A 20,593-nucleotide genomic window follows, 5' to 3' on the forward strand; every position below is an offset into this window, starting at 1 on the left:
ATGAAACTGCTTCCAAGATTGGTGAAACGTTAAAGGGGACTCAAGATATAGCACCAGTTTATGTTGATACAAAAACAGCCAAACTTCTTCATGACATGAGGGCTCAAACGAATCCTCAATTAAAATTAGAGCTCGTAGATTTACCTAGTAGGAGATATAAAATGAATGGTGTTGATATAACTCTAGAGCAGGGTGCATTTTTAGTTAGGGATAATGTATATGAGTTTTCAGAAGGGTTTACTGATTTTCTTACTAAATCAAATGTAACATATGATGATAAGGTTGAGAAAGATGAAAACAAAATTAAAAGGTTTTTATTTGATATTAGATATGATTTAGGAAAGGGGGATAAGAAAAGTGCTAGATATAGAACAATAAAACGTATAATGGGGGCAAAAGATGATGTATATGGTAGGGGATTAAATAGCAACCCAGACCCAAATAACTTAATAGAAACACTAGAATTACTAATACTAGAAACAAAAGCTGGTCATGATGGATTACATGATGAAATGCTAGATATATCTAAGCAACTATTATCTATGAATATTACTAACCAAGACCAACTAGATAATTTTGTTTTTAATTATGGTAAATGAGCGAAGCTATCAGGGAACCTGCTTCGCAGATGACTATGTCCATAAATAAAACGATAGAAAAACAACAACAACAACAACAACTAGCTAAAGAAGTATTGAGTCCTCGAATAACAAAGTTTAGAAGACAAACAATAATACCATTATATAAAGATGAAACATGGTCAGTTGATTTAAGTCATAAGTCATCTCTAAGTAAATACAATAATAATTATAAGTTTATATTAACAGTTATAGATATATTCACAAAATATGCAGGGGCTATTCCATTCAAGAATAAATCTGGTTTATCTATAACTAATGGTTTTAAAATAGAATTAAGCGAACATCCAAAAGGTGGCCCTGAACCTAGAAAACCAGAAAAGTTATGGGTAGATAGAGGTAGTGAGTTTTACAATAAAACATTTAAATCTTTACTTAAAGAATATGGAGCCGGCAAAGCCGCTTCAGGGATAGAGCTATATTCTACTTATAGTTATTTAAAGGCTGTGTTTATAGAGAGATTTAATAGAACATTATTACACATAATAAATAAACCAATGTTCATCAATGGCGATGGTAATTGGGTAAATATATTAAATGATGCTGTTGTAACATATAACAATACCATTCACTAAACAATTAATATGACACCAGTTGACGCTTCTAACAATCCTGATAAAGTTAAATACACTTTTAGTTTTAAGAATATTAAACCTAAACATAACGTTGGTGAATATGTTAGAAATGTAGATAAACGTAATATCTTCTCTAAAGGTTACACTTCTAATTGGAATAGAGAATTGTTTAAAGTTAATGAAGTTCTAAAAACACAACCACCAACTTATAAAATAGGAGATATTAATGGTGAGATAATAGAAGACAAATATTACGAACAGGAATTATTAAAATCTGAGTTTGATTTTGAATCTAATAATAAAGTTTTAGAATCATTAAATATATTTCTTAAATTAAATAATGACAAGAAATAGATTCAATCAAGCTAAACATAAATCAACATCAACATCAACAAACAACTTAACACTGAGTAAGGCTCGTGGGTTATTCCTAGAAGATAATAATAATATTAACATGAAGGATACCTATAAAATTACAAATGTTCATCCTCCCACAGATGAAAAAGATGTTGTTAATAAAGAGTATTGTGACAATAACTTATTATCCTCTTCTAATAAAATAGACATTTTAAGTAGAAACATAACTAAACTAAGAAAGGGTGACTTTGATAAAGTTAGAACTAAAACATCACAACTAAATGAAACACAAGTTAATGAAGAACTAATTAATGAGTTTATTGAATCAACAAATGAAGTCAGAAATACTGTTAAGTTTTGTAATAAAGTTGCTGCAGATACTATCTCTAAATATAATCAATTAAAGCAAGAATTTGTTAATAATAAATTTAATCAGAATATAACTATCATACACTTAGATGAAATGTTTACTAACGGTCTGAGATAAACCTCTTAGAGGTGTTATAGTACAATATATAATTGCAATACTTTTACAAAGTAAGTTACTTGATAATAAAGAGAAAGACAGACTTGAGATGCATTATAGTTTTAATCAAGAAGATATAATTAAAGAAATAGAAAGAATTTTTACTAATGAAAATAAGCAAAGCAATGACAAATCCAACAGCACCGAGTGAGAGATTACTATATCCAGATTTATCATCAGTATCAGAAAGATTGATAAACGAAAAGATTCAAGCTAATAATAAATTTAACAACAATATTAACATTATAAAAGATATTAGAAATTATTATGAAACTGAAACTAATAACTATAATAAGAAGCTAAGCAGATATAATAATTATATTAACGTAGCTGAGATAACAGAAATAGTATTATCATCTATAGCAACTGCAACAACAACAACATCAGTTGCATTAGCAAGTATAGGATTAGCTTATTCTATACCAACAGCTTTTGCTACAGCAACTGTTTGTGGTTCATTATCAAAAACAATTTATACTAAAATTAGAAAAAAATTATAAAGTATTCACAAATGTATATTTTAAGTAAACAGTTTAGCGACAAGTTTAATAGACTATATACTAAATCAATGAATGATAATAAAATAGATAATGATGAGTATAATGAATTAGTTAAGGTATATGAGGATTATAAGAAGAATAAGAAAAACAAGCTGAGTATTTTTTTAAATTAAAGATATTAGTGCTTAGTAATAACAATGTTTTTAGTAATAAAAATATTAGTATTAATATTTATCGATAAATATATAATCATAATCATAGCTATAATCATAATCATAAACATAATATAATCATGGATATAATCATGGATATAATCATAATCATAATCATAAACATAATCATAAACAAAAATACAAAAATAATCATAATCATAATCAAATAATTATCTTTTCTTTGTACCTAAGTATAACCCTCTTCCTTTTTGTACTACTTTTATACCTTCACCAGTAGTTGCAAATTTAATTAAATCAGGTGTGGCTGATAAAGCAGCTCTAGGGTTTCTAGATGCAGCTGCACTTCCTATTTTACTTGCTGTTTCTAATGCTCTTACTGGATTATCAGCAACTTTCTTTCCAAAATTAACCGTAGCTTTACCAACACTTTTAAAGAAATCTTTCAATCCCTCTGCTTCTATTGTTGCATCAGATACTGTCATTGATTTATTCCTTCTACATAAAACACAATTACCTTTTAACATTTTAGTACCCTTTGAAGTGATAGCTCCTCTTATATTCACAGTACCACTATAATGTCTACCTCCAACACAATATGAATTAGTTTTGAACTTATTTAAAAGACTCATTTCTATATATAAAAAATAATGGAAGTTAAAAAGTATAATCCCTTTGTTGTTATTAAGCCTAAACCTACGGGTTCCACCCGCGAGCGAATCTCGAAGACTGAGCCTAAACCCAAGGTTAGACCTAAGCCTAAGATTAAGCTTGAAGCTGGAGGTTTGGCTCTAGAGAATAAAGAAATTAGACATTATTTTTGCTAAAGGATTAGTTAATACTAATAAGAAATAAATAGGTATTAACAAGAGTAACAATTAGAGCTGACTAGCTATAAGTATAAGTATAAGGTTATGTATAAGTATAAGTATATACTTATAACAATAACTATATATTATACTATAATTATAATTATCACTAGAGTTATATCTAAAATTATAATTATCGCTAGAGTTATATCTAAAATTATAATTATATCTATGACTTAAATTATATCTATGACTTAAATTATAACTATGATATAATATCAACCATCTTATTACCATCACTTTTCACAATAATAACCCTCCTAGTTAATACTAATGCATGACATATAACATCTGCAACTGCAGCACTAAATTTAAAATTAAGTTGTATTGGTTGTGGACCTATATGATCACTTTGATATCGAGTATCAAATACATATATTCTATAACTACTCTTGAATGTTCTATGATTTATATATGGCTTTATATTATGTGGTAGCCCATTATAATCTTTATTAAAGCTAACAATCTCTTTAAAAGCCTCATTATAATTATTGGTCCCATAATTATTATTCATTCTATCCTCGGGATAAAACTCACTACCAATCTTACAATAACATTCAGTAACATTCATTACATCAAATGTACTTGCATCATGAGTTTGTTGATTAACATTATTATTTTCAAAACCAACTATTATATATTGCGGTCTTTCCATACCACTTTCCATACCTAGATCAAACAAGAAGTTAGTAGCATTGGGTACATTCTTATAAAATGTCTTTCTTTCATAATAACTAAAGTCTTCATTATTCTTTTTATTTAATCCTTTCTGCACAATAATTCTATTATCATTACTAGGATCAATACTAGGTACACACCATGATATATCTCTAATTTCTATATTACCATCATTGGCAACTGCACCAGGATTAGCATTAACTCTATATAGAGCTCTATCATTATTATTCCTCTTTAATATTAGTTTAAATCCTAAACCATATATAATCTTTTCTAAATCATTTACGAAACCAAATAGATCACTCATCTTAATCATCATATACCTATGTCCTCGTTGTGCAGCAATATGGTCAACTTTAAGTTGACTATCTCTATTGCCCTGATTTCTAACAAAACCACTCTCATATTCATCACCAGTACTAGTTAATAACTTATACATCAATAGATTAGGATGACAATGATCTATATATTCAATAGTCCTGCCACCACTAGTTTCAAGCTTAATTGAACTGAACAATGCCATCATACCATAATTAACTATTCTAATATTAGCATCATTAGCAAATATACCACCACCATCATCTGATACAACAAACTCTATCTCTAGATATGAATCACGCAAATTTAAGTGATTCTCTTCTCTATTGAGTAAGATAATAATATTGGTATTAACCGTATTCATTGTTGCTAGATTATTAGGTTTATATTTTTTAATCTTAATTTTATGTATATCATTATTATAACCATAAGTTGTATCCAAATTAAAGTCCATTTTTATTAGATAAAAAAAGACAGACAACTTGATTTTATATGAACTACAAAATATAAACGAAGCTTTAACTAAAACTAAAGAAGAGCATACACTTAACTTTAGAATGATAAAACCAACAGAAAAGTTTCACTTTAGTGAACCTATACTTAATACAATAAAATTAGGTTTAATTAGATTATCTGTTTAAAATTCACTGTTTAATGTGAATAGAAGACATAATCAATTCTTATATGCTAGTACTGTTATAGAAGATGATGAAGCTTTACCTCGGGCTCTTAGCTCTGCCCCTAACCTTTACCCTATCTCTACCTCAAGCCCAAACATTACATCTATACTTAATCATAATTATAAAGGAATCCCGTTGCTATATTCAACTATTACACCGGGAGCATATGAGTTAACTGACATAGCAGAATTAATAAAAGAAGAAACTGATGGTAATGTTATAATAGAACCTGATAAGAATACGATGAAAGGTTTAATGGAAATAAAACAAGGAGCACTCAGCTTTGATATAGAAAACTCACTAGCCTCATTACTAGGATTTAGAAAAATAATTTATAAAAAAGGTAGATATAAATCTCAGAAAATTATTGATATTATGGGTTTTAGTACTATTAACATTCATTGTAATGTGATATCTGGTGCTAAAGATAATGGTAAAGATACAGACATACTATATACTTTTAATCTAACTTAACCACCAGATTACTTGATAAATATTATACCAACTAATATCTTATATCAAAATGTAACTAAAGATAAAATAGAATATATTGAAATTCATATTAAAGATGAGCATGGAAGACCTATAGACTTTCATGGTGATGTATTAAGTTTTACTTTACATCTATGTTAACAACTTCGTTGATCTGATTTACACTTACACTTATTTGCGAAGCAGGTTCCCTGATACTTGTACTTAGACTTACACTTAAACTAAACTACAAAACTCTCCGATCCCAATTTATTCTTAGTTTACCATTAATAATTTTATTTTTAGTTATATCAATGACAATATAATAATAAGGCTCTTTCCATACCTTATTACATATATTAGCAAAATCATTATAACTAAGTTCAACATTATTAAAGAAATCTTGATATATAGATATGAGGACTTTACCTCTCTGTTCAAATAAAATAAATAGATTACAGTTCTCTCTAACACTCTGCCTATCCAGAGAGAACAGGTTTTGATTAAGATATATCATATTACAGTATTATGTCTACCTCTACAAAAGTATTCATTAATAACTGGTTCTTTGGCTCTAACATCATCAAATATCGTTAGTTTCTTTAAGTCTTTGGGTAGTTTATCAGGAGATGGTAAATCTTTTATATCTTTAATAAATTCAACATCTGCTTTTGGGTTTATTCATTCTAAACCATGGTACTGATCACCAGTAGGCCCAATGATGTATAGCTTATCAAAGTATATACTAGCTAGAATTAGTTTTTTCAATAAGAATGTCTTACCACATTCACTAGGACCAGATATTATACATCTAAAGTTATCTGGGAATGCGGCTTCAGTAATTATATCATCATCATTTAACCATGAATATAGATCATAATTTATGTTTACAGATATCGGTGAAACCGCTTCATGGATATTATTAGTAGGACTATGGGACTTCGTCCATGTTTCACCATTACTAATGCTATTACTATTGCTATTCCTATTAGATTTACTCCTTTGATATTTTTCATCAAGTAGATATATAAAATTATCTCTATCATTATCAGTATCATTATCATTACTAGCAAAGCTACTTCGTAGATCATTATCATTAACATTATCCTTATCATTAACATTATCGTTATCATTAACATTATTATTATCATTATTAGCAAAGCTACTTCGTAGATCATTAACATTATCATTAACATTATCCTTATCTTTATCACCACCTCTACTACAACTTAAACAAGAACACTCATTATATATTCCTGGATATTTACATTGATTAACTAGAATATTCAAAGCACTTTTAATTCTAAATCCTCTATCAATAAGATAGATCATGTATAAACAATAAGCACCACAATAAGATTCATCATATTGTGGTATTTTCTCATTAGAGCCTAGATCAACATATTCTTCTAAAAATAAAGGTGGAGTTTCTACACCAAAACTATCAAAGCAATAGGTTGGACCACCTTCTCTTCTTATAACTAAAACCCAATGTGAACCTTCAGTTGGATGTAGATTTACAATAATAATGAAGTTAGAGTCCCTGATACTATCTGGAGTTTGATCTCTCATTACAATCTCAATTGGTGTTAGACTTATATCTTTACCTTTATCTTTTATTCTGATATCACTCATAGCATTGTTATCAATACTAAATTTATTATTGAATTCCTCAAAAGTTAGGATGAGCATGTTTATATAATAAATTTATTAAATCTAAGTCTAATTATAAGTCTAAATCTAAATCTAAATCAAATCTATATTTATTATATAAAAATGGAAACAGGTAGTGCAGTTTTTATTTTTATTATTATAATTGGAATTTGTTATATAATATATGATTCAAGACCAAGTAAATATACAAAACCAGAAGAAAGCTTTGGTGGATTTATGAATAGGAGTCTAGTTAGATTTGAATATGAAAAGTCACCACTACATACTATTGTTTATGGTGGAACTGGAACGGGTAAAACATATTTTATTAGACAATACTTAAAGTTATACTAAGACCATGATCAAGTTCAAGATCAAGTTCAAGATCAAGTTCAACATCAAGTTCAAGATCAAGATCAAGTTCAAGATCAAGTTCAGGATCAAGTTCAAGATCAAGATCCGCGAAGCGGTTACACCGATCAAGTTCAAGATCAAGACCAAAGGTCCATAGTTATAGTTTGTAAAGATGACAGAGACTGCATAGATCCTGAGTCTAATAAGCGTTATACTGGGTTTAATAAATGTGATATAAATATGATCACAAAAAATAATATGCATAAATTTCAAAATTGTGTAATAGTACTTGATGATATGGGTGATAGGTTAAATAAGGATATAGGTTATTATTTTACTGAAGGTAGACATTATAATATTCAAATGATTGTAAAGTGTCATAAACCAGCTCAAATAATTAATACAGCAAGAATGAGTTGTGATACTATTTATTTAACAACTTATAATGGACCTGACCTATTTAAAAACTTTAATGAGATATATAAATGTGAACATGACTTCAAAAAAATAATTAGTGAAGTAAATAGTAACTATTATAATTGTACAGATGGAATGTCAGATGAACTTCGTTATGGTATAATTAAATATAATAAAAAGGAAAATACTTTTATTATTATTAGTAGTAACAGAACAATGATATATGATTCAAGAGTTGGTTTCCTTGATTTAAAAGCTCTTAGTTTAAAAGATGATTTAGAAAGAGAAGATATAAACTTATAGCATATATGAAACCACTAATGATTAATGCAACAGATAGAAATGTTATTAATCATGATAATTATCAGTTTTATTTTAATAAACTTCTTACTTTAAATAATATTAAAATTCAGAATGATGTTTTAACAAAAGAGATGATTAAGGGAAAGGGTATTAAAAATTTATCAAATATTGGTGGAATTATAGGCACAGGTTTATTTACATTTAATTGTTTTTATCCTGATTCAATATCAAGAAATGCTGGAACTGTAGCAATGGGAGCACGCACAATGTTGAGTAGAGTAAATACATTAGTTAATGTTGGATTTAGAGAAGAGTTGGTAGGTGAAACACGAAGCAGTTATACTGATCAGGGAAGCAGTTATACTGATCAGTGTAACTGTGACTTCTTCAATGAAGAGATGGGAATTTTGAATAGAAAGGGAGGAAAGTTTTTAAAAAGTTTTTAAACAAACTATATATAAATAATGAAGAATTTAGAGAAGAGATTATAAATTTTGTTAAAGATAAAAAAGAATTAGACCTTGATTTGATCTTAGATAAGAGATGTAAAACTAATACACTCAATACTTTAGGAAATAAATATTTAGCAGAGTGTATCACATCTAAATATAATACTAAAGATTTACTTGAAATCATGGCTAAATAATATCTGCGAAGCAGTTTCACTGATCCACAAAGTTTGTACACCGATTCTACAGCATAGCTAATATTATCTGCGAATTTGCAAAACAACTTCGTTGAGAAGTTTGGTAAACCACGAACATAATTTTATCTATTAAAAATGCTTTTACAATGTTTAGAGTGTAACTATAAATGTGGAAACATTGCTGTTTTAAAATATCATTATGAATCATTTCATAAAGATAAAACTGATAAATGTATGTGTGGTAATATAACATTTTAAGTGGTATTTGTGCTAATGATTTTTCCCCATGGGGTTCTTCTTAAAAAAATGAATCTAGTTCTAGTTCTAATTCTAGTTCTAACCCTAGTTCTAATTCTAATTCTAGTTCTAACCCTAGTTCTAGTTCTAACCCTAATTCTAACTCTAGTTCTAACCCCAGTTTTAGCTCTAGTTCTGGTTCTGGTTCTATCTATGACTATAGCTCTAACTCAGATCCTAACCCCAACCCTAACCCTAACCTTATCCCTAACCCTAACCCTAACCTTATCCCTAACCCTGACCTTAACCCCAGCTCAGAAGTATTAACTAGATGTTGTAATAAGTGTAATTATATAAAACCACTAAATAATTTTGATGAGGGTAAGTATACATGTAGAAGTTGTACTTCAGCTAAAGTTAATTGCCCATATTGTACTTCTGTTGTGAGATATGATGGTATACGGGCTCATGTAAAGAAACAATATCGAGATATAGAATTGACTAGAGGATTTAGTAGAAATAAAACTGATCGGTGTAACCGCTTCGCGGATAAAACAATTAATCCTAGTTGGCAAAGTGCTAGAGCTGTAAGTCCTTTAGTTATTAACCAAACAGAGGATCTGCGAAGCAGTTTCACTGATAGTTGTTCATGTAAATACTATAATTTTGTATCATTTCTTATTAATAATGGAATAAATATAGAAAAAATGAAAGAAAATATAAATTTATTGAAAAGTATAGATAACGTGAAATAAAAAGTATAAAAAAAATTAAAATATATCAAAAATAGGGATTCACTCTTTAAGAGCGAAAAAGAGCGATCTTTTCTACTGGGGATCACTTCGAATAAGAGTGAATCACTCTTGAAGAGTGAAATGTAAATTTTGCTTTGATTTTTTGTTTTTATTTTTGATTTTAATTGATTTTTTATTGAATTTAGAGCTAATATATAGTAGTGGACAAAACAAGGGATTCAACAAACAGTAAAATTTGGCCCGATTCGACATGCGCAATTAGCGTTAGGAAAAAGGGACAAATTTTACTGGTGGTTGAATCCCTTGTTTTATCCACTACTCACTGAGACATGGCCAAATGAGTTTCTCACTTTTGGTAATAGTGCCAATTATAGAAAAGATTAAAGTCGGGGCGAAATAATAGGGCGTTAAAAAAAACGGATTGTCAAAAAGAGACCCCCGTAGGGAGAACAAGAACTACTCTCAAACAAATGACGACGGATTTTCACTGACATTTTAAAACCAAATGAAAAATTCGGATGATAACGTTAGAACACAGCCGGTAGATTGCCAGAAAATAGCCACCGTTGACGCGCTTGCTGCACATAGGGATTGAAACAGAAAGAGAAGAGACAAACTGACCGCGAATTTTTTTCTGTTTTTTTTTTCAGTGTCAAAAAGTGTTCTAATTTGGTGTGCAGTTTCAGATAGATTCTAAAATTATACTTACTTCAGCTTATGTAACTGAATCAACTGAAAGCTAATAAACTTAATACGAATAACAGCTAGCAAACACTTAGATAACCTAATGCATTATGACAATGACCGCGCTATATCGGTTTATCCCGTCTCTTTTGATTTTGCTCTTTTGACACTGACATAATTCACTACATTGTGTAATTAAATGTCAAAGAAATTAAACTCAAAATTGAAGGAACAAAATTGTGACTCATGTAAAAACGAATGACGTGATCAAAAAGTAAAGCGAATTAAAAAGAGAAGAGCGTCTAAATAATAGCCGCTGAGAGGCTGACGGCGGCTATTAAACACAAACCAATTAGTCAAATCTATTGAATTAAACTGACAAATGTCGGAAGAATTGCTCTTGAACGACAGGCGAGGCAATTTAATTCAGGGTCTGTAGAATAAATTAATTTTTCCTCATGGGTGCGAAAAACCCTGCCCCAACGGGATTCGAACCACTAACCTCCCGATCCACAGCAACCGGCATTCCCAACTGCGCTGTAAGTCACTTAGTTTTGCTGTACTGCAACCGAATATATATTAGCAACAACTTTACTTCGGAGTGAGAGCAATAGAGATCACTCAAAAATGATGAACGAAAGCGTAAAAATGTCACTTGAGAACTCAAAGAATGTTCTAGAAGAAAAGCGCAAAATTGTCAAGCGAAAGATTTGCATCAAAAAAGACACTCACATTTACAATAATTGCTATGAACTTCGTTCTGGAGCAATTAATAACAGCTTTCATTTAAGCCAGGGATCCAATTTCTGAACCTATTCAGTCGTGAGGCTAGAATCTAACGCTCCACATACTGCTATCAAGTTAAGCGATGCAAGATTTTGCTACTCAAGAACCAACGAACACTAAAACATACCCCGCAGATTGTCGTTCATTCCCATAACCACGATTGGGATTGAAAGATGAGAAAATAATGAAACATACCCGGCAGATTGCCGGAAAATAGCCGCCGTTGATTCCAATAAGCATGATTGGGATTGAAAGAATAGAAGATATTGAAAAAAAAATTATTTTGATGGCATTTCGTAGTTGAAGATAACGTACTTCTGTTTCTTAGAGAGAGGCTACATGGGCTACTATCAATACCAATAAGCATTAGAGATGGTAACTAAGACTTATAGGAACGACGTTCAAATAGCGGGCATCTAAAATTGGGCTTTATGGGTTTATCCCAGTTCTACTTCTGATTTCAATTTTTTATACTGACTCTGTTCATTTTGAATTGCTTTGCTGAGCAACTGATGTTCAAAATCACTTTTAGCAGAATGAGAGAAGAGAGAAACTAGCCTAGAGAAGTCAAAAAGATATCACGCAAAATGTTGAAAAAGCGGCAAAATGAGGTAAAGCGAAAATTTTTTTATTCGACGAAGTAAAAAAAAATAGGAGCGCTATAATAGCCGGCTGAGAAGATGAGGCGGCTATTAAAAAAAAATGATTTGTAAAAAAAAATTTAAAGTACAAACTATTTTGATGACATTTAGTAATTGAATATTCTACTGTTTCAGAGTGAGACGACACAGGAGCTAGTATTAAAACCAATAAGCACTGGAGAGGGTAACTAAGAATTATAAGAACAAAGTTCCGAGTAACGAGCGTCTAAAGCTGGGCTCTATGAGTTTATCCCGTTTCTATTTCTGATTTCGTTTTGGATACTGATTCTGTTCATTTTGAATTGCTTTGCTAAGCAACTGCTGTCTAAAAACACCTTTAGCAGAATGCGAGAAGAGTGAAACTAGCCTAGAGAAGTCCAAAAGATTTCACGCAAAATGTTTAACAAGCTGTGAACAAAGGTAAAGCAACAAATTTTTATTCGACGAAGTAAAAAAAAACATAACAGGACAACTCCTGACGTACAATTCAAAGAATTTTCATTGAGTAAACAAAAAACTAGACCTAGAACAAACTAAAAGTGAATTTTGAACTTTTTCTAAAAAAAATCAGAAATTTAAAAAAAAAAACAAAAAATAAAGGTCAAAATGCCGCATGAAAACAAAAAACCTTTAGCGAGAAATCACAGTTTGGTTCAAACAAAAAAGTAGGGCTAGAATGAACGATGAATGGATTGGGAAAACCATTTAGAAACAAATCCAATCCAAAAAAATTGAAAAAACAGTAAAAAATCAGAGTGAAATTGCCGCATGTGAACAAAAAATCACAACCGAAAAAATTTTACACCGCAAAACCACTCGCTTTTTCGCTCCACTACCTGTTTCGGCGTAACCAAATCACTACTCCAAAACTAAACAGAAAAATAGACCTAGACCGGACTATGAATGGATTGGAAAAACTATTTAGAAAAAAATCCGATCCAAAAAATCGAAAAAAACAGTAAAAATCAAAGTGAAATTGCCGCATAAGAACGAAAAACCACTAGCGAGAAAGCGAATTTTTGTTAAAACACCGTTTTCCCACTCTACTTTAAATTTAGAGCGAAAAAATTTCACAACGCAAAACCACTCGCTTTTTCGCTCCACTTCCTGTTTCGGCGTGACCAAAATCACTACTCCAATTTGACTTCAAAAATCATGAAAATGTGTGAACAGATCTTTAAAGACAGCCCCAATACAACTTAAATTCTTTGAATTGTAAAAATTAGGAGCGCTATAATAGCCGGCTGAGAAGCTGAGGCGGCTATGAAAAAGACCAAAGACAATTCAAAACGTTCAAAATCGAATTTTTGATGCAAAACAATGATTGCTTCAACTTTCGTTCGAGAGAAGATGAAACTATCGATGGTCAAAAAAGATAAATGGCTCCCAGGCCACACGACGAGAGCTCAAATTAATTGACATTAATTCAGAATTAGGGCTCACTTTAGACCAGAAGATTTATTGTGAAAATTAAATCAGTCCGCATAGCTGAGCCATGATAGTTAATGGGGAAAAGTTCTAGTAGAAAAAACTCATAGCAACGTACCATCTTCTAACTTCTTTGACACAGGACCAGCCATGAGGAAGGCTTTGAAAAAGAGAGCAGCGCTTCTAAGCCATGGGACCAGACACACTTCCAATCTTGACAGTAATTTTGACAGGGTTACAGCACCCGATGGAAGCTTCACTCCACATCGGGCAATTAGAAGGTTGAACACATCCAAAACAGTCAGTTCATTAGTGCAGCCAGCGCCTTCATGCTCCGTGTCGTCTAGAAAGAGCCAGTTATTTAGTCAACACTGAAATTTAGAAGAAAGGAACCACAATTAGCTAGCAAAATCAAAATTAAACATAACCGACTAAACGTCGGAAGAATTGCTCTTGAACGACTAGTGGGAGCTCTAATCAATTGTATCCTGCTTCAGTCGGGGGGGGGGGGGAGCCTAAATCGGACTAAGAAGTTCTATAGTGGGCTTCAAATAACCACATTAGAGGTTAACATATATCACTATTATGATAAAAAATGACCAGTTTCGGCGCACTTTTCCTTTGACTTTTAGTATTAAATTGCCGCCAATTTAGATCAGCTGCTTGAAATTGTGATTGAGAGAGAATTTTAGATCACGCGAAACGCAAAAAGTCAAGGGCGTAAAAGTCACTCGAAAAGTCAAAACCGTCAAGCGAAAATTTTGCATAAAAAAGACACACACGTTTACAATAATTGCTATGAACTACGTTCAAGAGCAATTAAAAATGTATGCTTAACTCAGTGACAGTGAAGCTTTCGAAAATTTTAAAAAGCTTGTAGAATGTTTGCATCCAATTGTAAGCAGCGTAAAATGATCGGAAGTGTGCATGAACACAAAGCTCTCAAACGAGTGACGAGCAGTTGGCTTCGTCAGCAGCTGCAGTTTAAGAAGGCTAGTTTTAGCTTAATTAAGTGGGCGTGGGGTGAGCCTGGGGGCGTGCTGTTTTACGGGTGGCATGAGGTGGAGGGGTAGGGAGTGGCGTGAAGTATGTGTGTGTGTGTGTGTTGGGTGGGTGGGCGGGCGGTTTAACTGAGGGGGTAAAACTCCTCACCATGAATTTGAGGGGGGTCAAGAACTACCCTTCACACCATGCGCATACGGAAAAGATCCGAGAACTTAATACCCTCCGGTCGCTACCTATATATCTCGTTCATGAGCACGAAATGTCAAAAGGGCCAGACAAAAAAGTTGGTAAGGCTTTAAAAAATGTGTATAAAAGATCACAGGACTAATATAATTGCACAAATTTCGTTTGAGAGCGATTAAACACGACAAATATGATACTCGAGATAATAAACGTTAATGCGAACAAAAACCGATTAACATCGGACAAATGTCTCTCGAACGACACGCCGTGGCAATTTAATTCAAGGGGTGTAGTTTGGACAAATTTTTTTATGAGTGCAAAAGCATCCAACAGGGTGGGACTCGACCACGCGACCTCCGGAGTCCTAGCCTAATAGCTTTCAACACTGGGCTATTATGCCCTGTATAAAGCTACATCCACCTTTGCATTAACAGCAAACTTCATTTAGGAATGAGCGCAATTGAGATCACTCAAAAATGATGACTAGAAGCGTGAAAACCTCCCTTGAGAATTCAAAGAACATCTAGAATAAAAGCGCAAAAAATGGTAAAGCAAAAATTTTTCCATAAAAGACAAACGTTTACAATATTTGCTTCAAACTTCAATCGAGAGCAATTTAAAAATTTTTTCCTAATTCAAAGCCTCATGATATCAGTTTAAAGGTCAATTTCTCGCAAACTTGATAAACTTTTGAAAAAAGATTACTTTTTTCTTTTAATGCTAGAGGGGTCATTCAACCAAAACGAAAAAAAAATCGCAACAAAAGCGTACATTATTATTAGGTTCAAATATTATTACCACTAGTTAAAACGTCCGTCTTTTCCAAAATGGTTTACAAATTCATATACCTTTATCATTAGAAAATGAAATCATATTTTCGCGATTTCAATTGCGCACAACCAAAGTTTTTCCATACCCAATTTCTTGTAGGACCAATTTGACTTCTAATAAAAAAAAATAAACCATTATTTTCTTATTTCAATACGTCGAGCTGCAGTTTCCCGAACTTTAATAGCTTTACAATGGAAACTATTCTCTAAACCTACAAAAATGGCCATTTACACCATGACATACTGACTCACAATGTTTCAGTGAAACTTACACTTAAGGACTAGTTAAATCTTTCGCACTCTTAATCGTGAAGAGCTCAGTCAAGAAGTCAAAGAATGTTCCAGAACAAAGGCACAAAAACGTTGAAATGTATAAAAAAGACGCACATTTAAAATAATTGCTTCAAACTTGGTTCGAGAGAGAGCAATTAAAAAACGAACAAATTGTTCGGTAGTTTTTATCTTCGCTCACTAAATGGCTGAGAGATAAACAGTAGGTTTTCAGCTCTCCTACCCAGTTTGCATTGTTTATTGTATGCTTGAGGAACCCAGTACCTATTGAAAACTGGATATAAAACATAGATAACCGACAACTACTCTCAACCAACGGACGGAGGCTCAATTCCATTCTAACTTGGTTCAACCGTCGAGTATGGTAGTAGTAGCGGGGCAAAAACTTTATTAATGGGCTTCAAAAGACGTTATGAGAGCCTATAGACAAACAGTGGAATTTAGTGAAAATTTGAAGATCAATTTTGTCGCGTTTTTAATTTGACTTTAGAGGAAAAACGCTGCCATTTGAGTTCAGCCGCTTGAAACTCTATATGAGAGCAATTCAGATCACGCAAAAGTAAAAAGATAACATAAAGTCACTCAAAAAGTGAAAACGTCAAAGCAAAAAAATTGCATATAAAGTCACCAAGATTACAATAATTGCTTCAAAATGTGTTCCAGAGCAAAATTAAAAATAATTCAATAAATAGGAGTAAATCGAGTAGAGGAGTACGGTAAAAGTCAAACAGAATATCTTGCGCAAAACTCGAGCTCTGTAACAGATTAACCTACTATCGTCTACCATTATAACAATATTGCCGGCAAAAGGCCAAAATAGCCGCGACTAGACTTGCGGGCCGTAAAATCTAGATAGAAACAGACACGGATCTGAGTTCAAGGAGTTCGTTTTAGATAAAAAGTTATTTAGAAACCATGTTTTGAAAAAATAATGCTCATTAGATTTTAGTTGCGATGGTTTATTAGTGACAGCCTTCATTTTATAGTGATTGTTGACTTTGAAAAAGTTCAGATTAAAATGAAGTCACATTCACATAAGTGCTAAAAGTCATTTAGAGAGTGAAGTGAGTTTTATGATAAAAACATTCATCACGCAATTCAGCTAGGAGTATTCTAACGTTTACTCTATCCAGGTGCACATGTTAGGCCATAAAAAACATACCCGGCAGACTGCCGAAAATAGCCGCCGTTGATTCCAATAAGCATGATTAGGATTGAAAAATAGAAGATATTGAAAAAAAAAGATTTTCTGTACAAAAACATTTATTAAGTCCGATTTATTTTGATGGCATTTCGTAGTTGAACATACTTCTCTTGCTTAGAGAGAGGCTACAGGGTTACTATCAATACCAATAAGCATTGGATATGGTAACTAAGACTTATAGGAACGATGTTCAAATAGCGGGCATCTAAAATTGGGCTTCATCTGTTCATTTTGGGCTCTGTTCATTTTGAATTGCTTTGCTGAGCAACTCTGATGTTCAAAATAAATATTAGCAGAATGAGAGAAGAGAGAAACTAGCCTAGAGAAGTCAAAAAGATTTCACGCAAAATGTTGAAAAGGCGGCAAAATGAGGTAAAGCGAAACATTTTTTTATTCGACGAAGTAAAAAACATAGCAGGACAAGTCCTAAAGACAATTCAAAGAATTGAATCAAAAACTCAGACGTACTCTAACTGACCAGCAGATCAATTGAACAATGCCAACCAGAACACAAAATCATCAAAAAATTGAGAAACTAAAAGAATCAAAACTAAACAAAAATATAGTCATTGCTAAAACTCTTGAGGCTTTCAAACCTAAGGCAATATTTTTTCTCTTTAAAAAATCTATTTCAAAAATAAATTCAAAACCAATTTTTGTTTCTGAAACCGCTCCAGTATTATATCTGCAAGACCTGAAAAAAATTCATTGGCACTTGAAGACCGATTAACTGGAAAATCAATTGCAATTTATAAGGAAATGTTGCTAAAAATCGTGATAAAAATATCTTCAAGATCATTTCTGTGTCTCTAGAGGCTATCCAGTAACCCAATTCCGAAATTTAAAAAACTCATTGGCTCATAGATCGATAGGCAAAAAATTTTAGAAAAAATTTCAAATATCAAAAAATAGGAATTCTTTCTTTTAAAACGTCGAACGCCATGCACTTGCACCCTAGCAACTAATTAATAACATACTGTGAAACCCTGGATGAGGTTACGTGGCTACGGAGGCAAGAAAAAAATAAAAAATCTTGAAAAAACGTGAAAAAAATGCAAATTTAATCAAAAAACTTCTAAAAGTAGAAAGGTTATTTTGTTGAAAACAAATCCATTGAAGGTAAAAAATATGCAGTAAATTTTTATCAGAACGTGGAATATGCTTTCTCGCACTTGAGAATGGACAAACATCAAAAACTGACAAAAACTTTATGAAGCCTTAAAAAAATTGCAGATTTTATCAAAAAAAGGCTAAAATTCGAGACATTAAAATGTTAAAAATCATTCCAATGTTACTAGAAACTATGGAGTGTTCTATTAACAAACCTCATAGGAGATTGCCTGGTCCATGAAGCTGGAAAAACTGAAAAAAAATGACAAAAAGTTTCAAAAACCTGGAAAAAAAGCGAATTTTGTCAATAAAAAATTGCAAAGAATTTGTGATACTCAAAAGTTGAAACCTATTCCATTGCAACTGAGAATTTTTCAGTACTTCATTATTCAATCCCTGATGAGGTTTGCTGGACCCTGGGACTCAAACAACTTGAATAATGACAATAAATGTCAAAAAATATGAAAAAAATGCTAAAATTCATGATGGCAAAAAATCGAAAACCATTCCATTACCAATAGAAACTATGCAGTAATCTATCATCAAACCCTTTATTAAGACCTAGAGGAGGTTTCTTGACACCTAGGGCTAAAAAAACTCGAAACATGACAAAAATTTTCAAAAAAAACCTGAAAAACCTTCAAAAAAAAATTGCAAAAATTAGTATCATTTTGCGTGTTTATGTTTGTAGTACCTAAATATATAGCTCATAAAATGGTCATAACGAGCAATTTTGTCTCGTAAAAGGCCTTCATCAACTTTTAAATGCTTCAACCTAAGACTAATCAAAACAAAACATACCCGGCAGATTGCCGGAAAATAGCCGCCAATGATTCCAATAATCATGATTGGGATTGAAATCACAGAATATATTGAAAAAAAAAAAAGATTTTTGTGCAAAAACATTTTTTTAAGTCCAATTTATTTTGATGGCATTTCGTAGTTGAACATACTTCTGTTTCTTAGAGAGAGGCTACAGGGGCTACTATCAATAACAATAAGCATTAGAGAGAGGTAACTAATATTTATAGGAACGACGTTCAAATAGCGGGCATCTAAAATAGGGCTTTATGGGTTTATCCCGTTTCTATTTCTGACTTCAATTTTTTATACTGACTCTGTTCATTTAGAATTGCTTTGCTGAGCAACTGATGTTCAAAATCACTTTTAGCAGAATGAGAGAAGAGAGAAACTAGCCTAGAGAAGTCAAAAAGATTTCACGCAAAATGTTGAAAAGGCGGCAAAATGAGGTAAAGCGAAACTTTTTTTTATTCGACGAAGTAAAAAAAAATAGGAGCGCTATAATAGCCGGCTGAGAAGATGAGGGCGGCTATTAAAAATCACAAAAAACATGAAAAATTGCACCATTTTGAGCCCTAAAACTCCTAAAAATGACCTTTTAGCCTTAAATTAATGCCATCCCAGCAGCTGCACCACTTGAAGCACTTGAAGGACTACTAAAGCCCACATTGGGCCTCTAATGAAACTTAATGCCCTCTGGGCTTTACCTGTTTATCCCGTTTTGAAAGATCAAAGTCATTGAAAAATGTGTGAACACATCTTAAAAAAAACACAGCGCACCAATACAATTCAAAAAATAGGAGCGCTATAATAGCCGGCTGAGAAGATGAGGGCGGCTATTAATAAGGGGGGCTAAACCAGAATCGAAGCTTCAATTTTCAGAAGGCTATAAGGTCTATCTTATCAAGGTTTATCATGACCGAATGCTAACCATCATCAACAGCCATGGGTTGATCGTCCTTGGAGGCAATATCTTGTGCCATTTTCAACAACACTTGGGCCACATGCAGGTTGATAAAGTGAATGAGTATAAATTTGTAGATTATCTGCCGCATGAACATATTGCAGGCGGGTAGCATCACATCATCTGGGTGGTTCACAGTCATCAGATGTAGAGAACTTGCAATGTAGACCTGAAAAAATTTATCTCGAACCCAGTTCAAGTTTCTACTACTCAAGATAAAAACAAACCTTGAGAACAAAGTTCAAGTACCGGGCATCTAAAATGGGCATTAAGGGTTTATCCCCTTTCTATTTCTGACTTTGATTTTTTTATACTGACTCTCTTCATTTTGAAGTGCTTTGCTGAGCAGCTGCTGTTTAAAAGGACTTTGAGCAGAATGACAGAAGAGTGAAACTAGCCTAGAGAAGTCACGCAGATTTCACGCAAAATGTCGAAAAAGCGGCAAAATGGGTAAAGCGAAAAAAAGTTCGACGAAGTAAAAAAAAGCAGGACAAGTCCTGACGTACAGTAAATAAAATT

At 32.1% G+C, this 20,593-nt stretch overlaps 1 protein-coding gene across 3 annotated transcripts in view; it reads right to left on the minus strand.

The window, feature by feature from the left end:
- Nucleotides 1-20,593, minus strand: part of LOC142334775 (E3 ubiquitin-protein ligase UBR2-like) — a 122,301-nt gene that overhangs the window by 26,495 nt on the left and 75,213 nt on the right. For 2 of the 3 annotated variants that reach the window (XM_075383062.1, XM_075383064.1), the window contains exons 17-18: nt 20,042-20,243; nt 13,805-14,029 (exon numbers count right to left, since the gene is read on the minus strand). In XM_075383062.1, coding sequence (XP_075239177.1) covers nt 13,805-14,029; nt 20,042-20,243 — 427 coding nt within the window. Of the gene's footprint in view, nt 1-13,804; nt 14,058-20,041; nt 20,244-20,593 lie in introns of those variants that run through there. The other variant, XM_075383065.1, reaches the window with a different exon arrangement.

Source organism: Convolutriloba macropyga, chromosome 2 (assembly GCF_964194025.1).
Source record: "Convolutriloba macropyga chromosome 2, txConMacr16.3, whole genome shotgun sequence".
In the NCBI taxonomy this organism is placed as follows: domain Eukaryota; kingdom Metazoa; phylum Xenacoelomorpha; order Acoela; family Convolutidae; genus Convolutriloba; species Convolutriloba macropyga.